The 11,562-nt window shown below is 37.7% G+C and overlaps 2 protein-coding genes across 2 annotated transcripts; one reads left to right on the top strand and one right to left on the bottom strand.

Moving 5' to 3' along the window:
• Position 1: 1 nt before the first annotated feature.
• LOC114539303 lies at positions 2 to 2,904 on the bottom strand. Its single transcript, XM_028559927.1, has 3 exons — positions 2,572 to 2,904; positions 1,615 to 1,691; positions 2 to 1,233 (listed from the first exon to the last, which is right to left on the bottom strand). Exons 2-3 carry the CDS (start codon positions 1,676 to 1,678, stop codon positions 2 to 4), a joined length of 1,296 nt encoding a protein of 431 aa, XP_028415728.1. The 5' UTR covers positions 1,679 to 1,691; positions 2,572 to 2,904.
• Positions 2,905 to 4,457: 1,553 nt separating this feature from the next.
• On the top strand, positions 4,458 to 9,433 carry LOC114539343 (fish-egg lectin-like). The gene is made up of 7 exons (XM_028559972.1): positions 4,458 to 4,659; positions 5,552 to 5,596; positions 6,236 to 6,444; positions 6,981 to 7,095; positions 7,545 to 7,769; positions 7,960 to 8,247; positions 9,104 to 9,433. Exons 1-7 carry the CDS (start codon positions 4,557 to 4,559, stop codon positions 9,319 to 9,321), a joined length of 1,203 nt encoding a protein of 400 aa, XP_028415773.1. The 5' UTR covers positions 4,458 to 4,556; the 3' UTR covers positions 9,322 to 9,433.
• Positions 9,434 to 11,562: the final 2,129 nt, after the last annotated feature.

Here is an 11,562-nt window from a genome sequence, read left to right as displayed (position 1 = left end):
GCTACTCCAAGAACGGCGCATTCTGAAAAGCTGAATCCGTTACTCGAATGGATGTCACATTTCTGTTAGAAAGGTATAACGTTCCTCCAGATTTTGCAGCCGTATTGCCAATAAATTTGCACTTTGTGATGGCGAATTTGCCACCTAGAGCAAATAATGCCCCTCCACTACCAGTCTCCATAACTTTGTCTTGTGCTTTGTTATCCTTGAAGGTGCAGTCGAGAAATAGCACAGATTTCTTCCCCCAATCTGAAAACCAAACAGCGCCACCACTCGAAGCTGCATTACCGGTGAAAGAACACCCTTGAAATTTGACACTATGCTTGATCGTTTTCGTAAGTTTATTTGTAAGATTAAACGAGGCAGCGCCACCAACACCACGCAACGCTTTGTTGTTCACAAATGATACGTTGGAAAAGTATATGTTTATCGGCGAAGCGTATCCTTTCTTCGATTTCTTAAAGCCCGTTATATTGATCATACCACTTCTCTGTCCAAAGTGATTAAGAAACGCCGATGATGTGATGGTTATCGAAGTTTTTTCCAATGCTGTCACTATGTCCACCGGGGAGAGAGATGAGGTTCCTTTAGAAGAATCAGTTGCTCGACTACTCATATCAAATGTGACTCCATTCATACTTATTTTTAAAATGGAACTTTTTATGGTCGATAAAACTTTGAAGTATTTTCCACGGATTTTAGTGTTTACCAACGACAGCGTGGTTCTGTTGCAGCCTTCTATTTCAATCGCATTCCCGGAACGGCCAAATGTATGTACATTTGTCATTACCAAAAAACAAAGGGGCGAGTCACTCCACGTCACATCGACTTTGTTGTTGGTGAATGTTATATTCTCCAAGCGCAAGTTAACAACACTTGTTTTACTCAGGAACTTGAACCCTGCTCTCGAATTTTGTAAATCGAGGTTCGAGACATCAAGTTTTATTGAAGATGGTTGTTCTTTCTCCACATCGAAATTAAATACAAAAGCATCCCTGCCACCACAGTCTATGACCGGACTTCCGTAGAGCCCTTTGAAAGCGAAAGGCTTGTTTACTTGTATCGGACAATCTTGGTATTTGCTCCCGGTAGATATGATGGTTATCTGAGACAAACCTTTTTTCTCAATCTTCAAAGCAGCGTTGATTGTACGACAGGGATCTTCCTCACTCGTACCACAATCCTCATCTTTCGTTGCTCTGTTAGAAACATATATATTTGCTGACCAAGTGGCTAAAATGAAAGAAGAAATAATGAATGTTAAACATTATGCGATTACGAAAGTTTCTGTGAAAGACTGGGATTATATCAATCAGTTAGATCGAACAATTTTCAGTAAATGATTAAGTCCGTCAACTAAGGTCTATGTTAAGACAGATTTGAGCATATCTCATATTTTACCACGTGTAAACAAAATAGTTTTCTTAAAAGTCCTTTTTGGGAATTTTAAGTTTAACCATACTTTTCAACCTCTAGGAGATAATTGATTTTTCTAACTAACTGTTATCTTGTGACATGTGTTTGAAATTTTCACTATACTTACGACCAAATAAGTGACGGGATAATTTAACTATACTAAATTCTGCTGATTGGTCTGTGACCTTTGTTTTCTACCTTGTTGGAGCATGTTTATAACAACTAAGACATGAAGTAATGTCGCCATTGGAGGCAGAGCCATTCGAGTGCCCAACCTACAAAAGGTTATCAATTTAATCAGAATCACGTTAAAAAAAACAAACGCTGTCGAACCCGGGTTGTTTACATTAGTGTTAACCCGGGTTCGACCCAGGGCGAACCCACCTTCAAAGCAGGGTTCAAAATAACCTGGGTTAAGTGTGCTTACACTTTTAAAAAACTACCCAGATTTGCGTTAATTTCCGTAGTGTAAACGGGGCTATACTGTATTTCATCTTCTTGACCGACCGAAATGAATGCCAATTGACCGTAACAAAAAAGATGGCGGCATGCATATTTTACCAGAATGCATTGCGGGCATTAAGAATGATTGACTTTCTGTTTTATGCCTGTCCTTTAAAAGACGTCAGTTCGCTTTTTTAAACGATTTCCGACCGCAATGCATTCTGGTAAATGTACATCCGCCATCTTTTCTAATTAGCATATAATTAAGGCTTCCTTCTGTATATGTCTGGGATTATATGAAGCATCACGGCTTAAAATGTTCAATGAAACACAAAACGTTTGGCGGCTGACAATGCAGCTGTGGATAAACAGAAAGAACCGACCAAGGATAATTTTTTCAATGTTTTAAAATCGCGCGATCGAGTTCAGTTTTTTTCTACAAAGACAAAATTCCAGTATTGCAAGTCTGCGTGGCATTTAAGTGGAATGCCCGGCCCTTCGCCATGAATGTACATAAACGAGCAATATATGACAGAGTATATATTATTATGTATTCGGTATTCCTATACATGCTTTATAAAGTAAATTTTCGATATTAAACCAATGGAAATGGTGTGAATGTGAAATTAGACCAAATTTAATTCGTGATAACTACGTAAAATATATCTGAACACGTATCTAATAATTCTTAGTGATTTCATAAAGATTTACCTAGGTTTTTAGAGCCAGTTTGTTTATTTCATTTGCGTTCAGTTTAGTCACCAAGAGACAAGACCAATTGCCAGTATGTGAACTTTCAGATTTAGGAGCTCAGTTCACAGACTCAGCCTCTTTGAAAACACGAATACTTTGTCCAGCTCGAGTTTCGCTTTTTTTCTGGCAAATCTTTGGCGTCAGGCAAGTATTTTCTTCTCAGCATTCAGATGTATTGCATGTTTGTTGCGATTTAATGCCCTGTGCACAATTCCACAACCGGTTGAACATTTCTTGGTAAAACTTTGTGTACTTCTTAGAAAAATTCAGTCACGTGTGAAATTTGATATATATTTCTGACACGTATAAGTACCCAATTCATACACACTCTGTCCCCGAATATTTAGTTGAAGGTCTAAAGTGCGAACTTCCACGATGATAAATAATTCTCTATAAGTTATAACTGTGAACTGTGCTTTAAATATTTAGTTTACTCAATTTTTAGCTGAATAATATTAAAATGGCTGAACTGTATAACAATATCAGGCTATAAGTATGATTTAGCATAAACATCAGCAGCTGTGTGAGTGGGCGTTTAGTCAGCTCGTCAGCTATATTGTTTGACAAGTGAACCGAAAAGTATATTTGAAGCATTTGGTTTATTACTTTACATTATTGCATAGTTTAATAAGCTGGCAAAGCCTACCTCTTATTGAGGGATTTGAACCTTTGTATCTGTTTTAAACCGCTGCAAACAATGACGGATTACCATGCATGCAGTTATGGCCGGGGCCAAAGCGTGTCACTCTAACGAAAAATTTTGGCCGTTGAATCCTATGACAGCCTATGAAGTGATATAATGCCATGTTAAATGTATTTTTCGCCAATATAACGAGGTAGCAACGTGGCAGCATCTACAAAAAAAATGACATAAAAACTTGAGGTTGTTGAATGTTTCGACCTTCTCACGAATGAAAGTGACTCTCCTAACCAGGGCTTCCACAACTTATTTGCACATGACTGTCCTCATAGCGGGATAGCAATGACAAAAGAGGGAAACAAAGATTTTTTGAAAGGAAATAATATATAAAGAAATAATATATCCTATTTACCCAGATCCCTTCATCCCCGTGCATGGTTGTCATTTGGAAGAAAATTTGGTTCAACAAGAAACCTTTATTAGACGTGTAAATGTATGTGGTGGTTTGATAAACTGTTCGCTCACTCTAGAGGCTGGCGGAACGCGTCCCCCAATCCCCCATGCAGGATTGACGCCCTTGACGGGATTGAAATGGGGCTATATAAATATCTAAATCGTTGAAGATTTTAGAAATAGTGCACGAAAACCTGAAAACAATTACTTCGTTTTAAACTATAACAAAACACGAAAGAATTACACTATATCAACACTTGTATAAGAATTTATGGACAAGGTGACCTATACATGCATCAAATACCAGGCGTTTCCTAACGTTAATTTTTTCCACTGATCAGTTAAAGCATGCACACCGAATAATATAACAGACACGTACTGAACACGACTTTCAGATTGATCGATAAATACCGAGATCACACCAGATGTAATCACACCAGAGTCCAGAGCTTGAAATGTGTGTGACTGTGTGGATTGAAGTATTATCCTTGGGACCTCTCTTACTCTTTCTGAAGCATGCTGAAAATGTACTTAATTGGCAAAGCATTCAAAACCAGTCGCTATAATCAATAAACCGAGATAAGGCCGAACCAAACAACAACAAAAATTTACACGTTTAACGAGAATGGAAAGAAAAAACGAGATATGGGGAGAGCCTGCATGAGAAAAACCTTATAAATAATTAACCTTGTTCCTAAGAAAACTTGACGTTATGTTTGCTATGTGACATCATTCGCGTCTCTTCATCTTGCATGTACAATACTAATTCAAACGCTAAACGGCACCTGCACATTTTTGCTATTGATTTTGTCACACAAAAATTGGCTGAAAAAACATATACTAACGACAAATGGTTTCAAACGTGGCTGAAACACCAACGGCATCCAGGAATTTAATATTCGGGATCGTTATTCTGCTGTTCGGATCTACGCAGCGTCTTGCAGCTCTACAAAGTAGGTTTGGTTGAATTAACTTTCTATGGAAATTATAATCATATAACTGTATCATGCATGTTTGTTTTAATGTTTAAACAGAAAAACAAGCCCCGAGTACCAAAAACTACAATAAGATGAATAAGCTCGATGGGAAATCGAAAGTTTAGGACTAGAAATCTTTGCATCTATCTTGAATGTTGCAGATAAGGAGGCGCTTACGTACTTCACAGCGGGACAAGCGATTTCTTGGGGAACTTAATCAACTATTTAGTTAAAAAATTTCTTTGTGTGGTTATGCGAAATTCGTCGATTGTTGAACCTATAGCTTCAGTGCCTTAGGCCGGTTTTCCACTAGCGATAGTTTTCGCGTAGAGTGACATTTTGCTTTTGTCTCAGAGCTGTCAACTGCACCATCGCCACCATGTAGATCGGCTGAAATACGAAACAATAAAATTGATTCGCTTCGCGCGAAAAATATCGCTAGTGGAAAACCGGCTTTAAACCCTGCTAGAAATAATAAATTTTGGCCGTTACTACAACTCTACAAGTGTGAAGCAATAACTTGAAATCGTCTATCATGCGTCAATTGGAGTCAAACAATCATGCAGATATACATGCAATATACATGCAAGAAGAAGTGTATAGCGCATAGTTTTACACTCGCGCCAAGTAGGAATTACTGAACTGCATTTAGGCGGCAACCTTAACGATCTGGTCATGCGAATTCCGTGTGGTTCATGTGTTTATTTCAAGTTTAATGTAGGCATAATTTCACGAAAACGAAGCCATTCTTTCAATATTACTTCATTTGAACAATTAAATTTTCATAACGTTAAAACGTTTATAACTGTGATATACATGCATGCATATTATATATTTTGCTCCCATGCAAGTACTTGGTGTTTTTTAGGTGATAACAGTTCTTGCAAAGTTCTTGAAGCGAAACCGATTAAAGGTGGGTAGTCTAAATCATTTCTTGCAACGTTTCTTCGTCGATCAGACTTCACAGGAACCAATGTGACAGGCATTTGTTTCTAGTATTGTAATATTATGCACAAAAAAAGCAGGATATAATATAAGCAGGTTCCGCAAATGTTTATAAATGTATGAATAGCAAGTCTTTCGTAAAGTGGAATTACCGTGTGTGAGTATTGCACTTCTCCCCAGTGGCGGTGGGTCTAGGGGTGTGCAGAATAAATTACTACAACTTAAATGTAAAAATATTATTTTCAATTCTATAACCAATAGCGTTATTATTAAGGTGTTTTGAATTCAAAATTAAGCTGTGTAATTTATTCTGTATACACGCCCTAGATCCAAAGCCGCTGACTGTCCAGTCTTGCAAGATTTTGATAATGTCGAGTTCCTATAACAAAAAAGGTCTACAGGCTTACAAGTATGGCGAGATTCCGCTCGAAATTAGGGAGATCTCTCCTACCGTTTTATGGGATAATCATGATTTCTATATATTCACGATTATAGCTATAATTGGTAGTGCACCGAAGTGCCTTTACTTCAAACGCACTAACAATTCTGAATTATCAATGAATTTTGAACCTTTAGTGAGGCAACGTTCCTGTTGTTGTTATTGCAGGAAAGCGACCTGCCCTTACGGTTATAGAAAAGTCGTGTGTTTCTCAGATTTGGGAATGTTTTTATAAATGCAACAAAAAGTCATCGTGTCTTTCATTTGGTATTGGAAGAGGCGAATGTCATGGTTCACTGCAATGTCTCCTGTACCCAAAAACAGAATTGGATAGAATGCGTCATAACAAAGACTCCAATCACGATTATTACGTAATGGTGAGTATAAAATGCCCAAGAAATAGTCATCACTTCACTTTCTAATGCTCGAGCTACTATGAGTGGATATTTCGGCAAAATTAGGTTATATTTGGAGTTGTTGGGGGATACAGAGATGGCGTCAACTGCTGTTGAGTTGATAAATTACAACACCCAACTATAATAATCCCCGCCCATTTTGTAGGCAAATCTAGCATCCCCCCACACTGATGTACTCGCTACGGTCCTGTATGTGTACTCGTCATTCAGAATTATTATTGAGTCATCTCAATCAAAATATGACGAGAAATTATTATCGTTATCGCTGGCTATGTAAATGAAGTTTTGTTCAAATGCAAATTTCTTTTATGTTTGTCCGGGAATAAAATATGATGAAACTCCAAAACTAACGCTCTCTTGCAAACGCTTTTCCTTCCCTGCATATCTTGCCGTGGTTTCTAATAGCTATATCTAATTCACATTTATGAGCTGAACATTACACTCAGGCATGATCGTAAAACGAGATACTGATATATTTTGACTTGACCTCGTAATAGGGTCCTCCGACATGCTGTGTCGAACCATGCACGAATAAAAAAGTGTGCCGTGAAGAAGACTGCCAATGTGCTTGTCCTGAGGGTTATTTATCATACCGCTGCATGTGCTCAAAAAGTAAGTATAATAAAATGCTATCCTATTAAAGTGCTATCCTATCACACTCCCTATCAATATTACCCTCTAAATCCGGGGACGCTGGATCAATGTGAATTCAAAGGAGAAATGTTTTTGTGGAAGGACATTTCTGAAGCAGCGCATACTATGGAGAATGTTTGCAAAACATCTGTTGAACTTCGTTTCACCGTATTTCCCTTTTGCAAGATGATTTCGGTGTCTGAGACTTCTTCATCAGACAAGTGCCTATTCTTAAAGGACTGGAAAAAAGGGCAGTCCTTCAAAATGAGGGTCTCCTCTTGCCCCTTGCTGGTAAAAGGTAAAGGAGGAGAGAGTGGTTCCGGCGTCCTGGTCTTGTATCATGCTCGCCGTCTACGGGTTCCTACCACCACATGGTCATACCTGGTCATCACCACCACATATTAGAATAGACTATTTCTTTTGAATAGAAAATTTGGCGAGGATTTTTAGGAAAAACACTCCTGTGATGTTGTCTGATGATATGAAACAGGTTGAAAGTGGGAGCCACACCTTGGGGATTAAAGATGATCAAAGCTTGTGGGCCTTAATTAACGACCAATGGGTTGATCAAAGTGACAAAATGAGGTACATTTCAAATGGAAAAGCTGGAACCTGGGGCATAAGGCCTGATTACAATGTTCTTGTGAGAGATGGTAAATATTGCGTTTATGATTTGTATACTTTTGTTAAAACTACATTTGGCGTAAAATACTATAAACAGCTATATTCATTGATACTGTCATAAAATTATTATTATTGCATTTTATACATGGTGAAATCATCAGTAATACATCAATAAAATCATCAGTTATATATCAGTAATACATTAGCAAAATCGTTTAGGAGAAAAATGGAAAAGCATACCATCTTCACATCAAGTGTTTGTTCAAATCGACTCGGGAAGTTCTGGTGTGGTTTTCGGTGTCAACGATGCAAACGAAATATACTGTCGGTCCAATATTACCATGCATTCACCCTATGGAAGCAATTGGGTTAAAGTCCCTGGTACGGCTAAACATGTATCGTGTGGTGATTATGGTTGCTGGATAGTTCGACCTGACGACACTGTTGCTTTTCGCGAGAATGTCACCGTCAAGCACTGCACTGGGACAGGGTGGATTGAGAGATCAGGTAGAATTATGCTCATGAAGTTTGGTTATTAATTTTTTTTTCACTCAGTATTGAAAAACATGCGATAACTACAAGAAAATAAATCTATCAGGCATAATATATTCGAAGCGAAGTCCTTAATTCAGGGCCCTCTCACCTCGACGAATCAGGTCCAGGAAGGAGTTTCTTTATTAATTTTATTAATAGAGACTGCTCGGGTGTCGGGGAGAGGCGTCCTTTCCAGTAGATATGAAATGGCTTGCGCTTGAAAATTTTTTTCATCGCTTTGCAAAGTACTGGTGCCGGCAAAATGCTTCAATCTACAGTATCTGTATATTAATTATGAATGTAAACTAACGGAATCTTCTTAGGGACTTAAATTTTGATCTACATTATACAACTGCTGACAAGTTTTTAAAATTTATTAAGCAATAATTCATATTTCTCGCTTACGAAAAGTCAGGTTGCGGATTTCAAATATATACCAAAAGTTTGAGGTATTTTATCGGCAATTGCAAATCGGTTTTCTTTTGTTCAAGTTGCACGGAATTCCCGATCTGACGTCATGTCCGGTAATTTTAAAGCTTTTGTTAAAGTTTTTTGTAAAGTTGTAAAGCTATTGTAAAGTTTGTAAAAACTGCATGTATTGCAAAGCTTTTTTAAAATACCATAAACTTTTGATATACAAGGTCCACAACCATGGTATAGACACTGTAATCTGAGGAACAAGTAAACACCTTTTTATCTTCGAGAGTATAAATTTACTTTTCGATTTTTATTCACCCTAAAGAACTAATTCTTGCTACGAAAGCGCTGATCAGTGCAAAATATAATTTCTTTCTTATCGTGTAGCTGAATATAATGTGTATATTTTTAGGTAAATTTGTTCAGTTGGACTCGGGTAGAACAGGCAGTGTATATGGTATCGCGAAAAACGGCACCTTGCACCGACTGCATGGGATATGTGAGAAGGTTCCAATGGGACAAAATATTTGGACAGAGATTTTAACTGTTCGATTTAAACATGTCACCGTTGGAGATACAAACATGTATGCCATTGCTGAAAACGGAACAGTTTTCAAGTTCTTTCCATAAGTTGATGGTGATTGGGTGTACTTTTCATGAATTTTACTGACTACGGAGTCATCGTAAAAAATAGCCGGGTTTATAGAGAAAGCGTGCGGGAGTCTAGATGACATAAACCCCCTTCTCCACTTTTGATTAGATTTTATGCAAGAGCTTTTTACTGTTTTTTGTTGTCTTTAGCCTCGGATATGGTGTTACTTCACTGATATTAGTTGAATTAGCGAAGAGATTTTAGTATTTAACTGTCGTGTGCGAACAAGATCCCATACTTACTTTATCATCAGTTTTACTTAATAGCATTGTGTTTTTCTCGATCATTTGTATGGGATAGCCATTAAAATATTTTAATAATTTGAACATTTAGTGGTTAAAATTTCTTTAAATTTGGATAACATTAAGATATATTGCTTTCATATTACTGGACAATTTACTGAGTAAAAAATAATTGAATATAAATGTGCAGTTACCATATTTTCGATGGACAGGCACACCCAATGCACCCCCCCCCTTAATCATAGTTGTTTTCGTTGTTGTTGTTTAATTGCTCTTATGCATGGAGGCGCCACTTTTGTTTTTTATGCCGTTGTAGTTGCCCTTGTTGTTAACGCGCTGTTGTTGTCATCAAATTTCAACTATTGAACTGGATGTGTCCCATCTGTTGCTGTGCCCATTTATAGTAATCGGCCAGTAATCCAGTAACTCTGGAGAGTTTGGGGCGTCTCGTTTGAGAGAATTCATTGTAGTGCATGCATGGTGCACTTCGGTAAACCGACATACGGGCGATTTAAAAATGTTGTGTTGTAGTAATGAGAGTTTCGTTCGTGGTTTTGCAGTAATTCGTTACTACAGGAAAAAGTTGTGTTTTGTGCAAAAAATGTTTTGGTAATATGTTTTACAAAATTTGGAACGTTCAGGAGTATCAAAATACTAGAATAATACTGAAGGAATTCTTCTGGTGTTTTTTTTCGGTCTAATTGATCTCTGCCCAAAAGAGTCAGCGAGTATTACCCAGAATCGCCTAAAGGTACGTCTTTTAGGTCACGAGGTTCGGCAGTTGGGACGGCGATATACCCATCTTTTCCTCTTTTTTTGGGTGGAGAGGTGTTGATTTCTTCATCTGAGGAGCAGTCACTTTCTGCGTAACCACACGATGCTCTTCGTTGTTTCTTGATATGCTCAGAAAATGTGGCTGGCTCTTCTTTTTGGGCTGCTGGCTTCTTTTTGAAGTACGCTAGAAAGTTGTCGCGATAGTTACGCCATCTGAAAAAAAGTGAGCATGTGAAAATGAATGGAAGTTTTCGAATTTCCGGAGAAGAAGATTAGGAAGATATTGCTGTTCGATGGATACTGATTTTCTTCAGTTGCTAAAGCTATTAAAAAGAAAAATGCGACAGGAACAGGGAGACTTCCAACTAAAGAAATGGAGGATTTTTTTTAAATGTTAATTAAAATGAATTGAAAAGCAAAAAAAGAAGAGTGATGAGAAGAAAATAACACGGGACCATACATAACGTGGTCTGAGTTGAGCTGAATAGAAAGAAATTGAACATGCATAAATTTCACTTTCTATAACCGTTGATTATCATTTGTCGATGTGCATTTACCCTGATTCATAATTCGTATGAAAATAAAGGAAATGAGCCCAAACGCGAAGAACGTGACAGATGCTGAAAGGAGGTGCATCGCAGAAGAGGAAATGACAACTATACTGAAGTAAACGCTAGGGAGGGATGGTTTGGATTTTAACTGACCCAAAATTGAAATAATATGAGTGGAAAATCATCCAGACTATGATAACTCTGAACAACATATATATGGAGCATAATGGTAATGATTTAATGGTCAATATAGTAATGTATCAGAGAATACAGATATAGTCATGACAACTGACTCTTAAGGTTATGTGTTTTAATGCCGTATATATTACATGTTACATACCTGTTATTTTTGCGAAGATACCTCACAGCTCTGACTGAAGTAATGCAAGTAACAAGTACCGCTGCTGTCACCGATGCGGCGATCAATGCATAATTTGGTGATTTCTTTTTTGTAGAAGAATCTTGACGTGACTGTATAGGAGGAGTTCTGGTTGCGGCTGGTGTTGGTTTTGCCTTCAGCATGGCATGCCGCGGTGGAGCTCTTCGTTTGACAGCACAAAAAGCAATACCTCTGTTGTCTTCTTCACCAATATACATTGTTTCATCTAAGAGAAACGCGGATATATGTCAAATCTACAGGCATTCAGTTTTT

Source organism: Dendronephthya gigantea, unplaced genomic scaffold, assembly GCF_004324835.1.
Source record: "Dendronephthya gigantea isolate DGI-Jeju-01 unplaced genomic scaffold, DenGig_1.0 000199F, whole genome shotgun sequence".
In the NCBI taxonomy this organism is placed as follows: domain Eukaryota; kingdom Metazoa; phylum Cnidaria; class Anthozoa; order Malacalcyonacea; family Nephtheidae; genus Dendronephthya; species Dendronephthya gigantea.
This window is presented reverse-complemented; position numbering and strand designations above follow the sequence as displayed.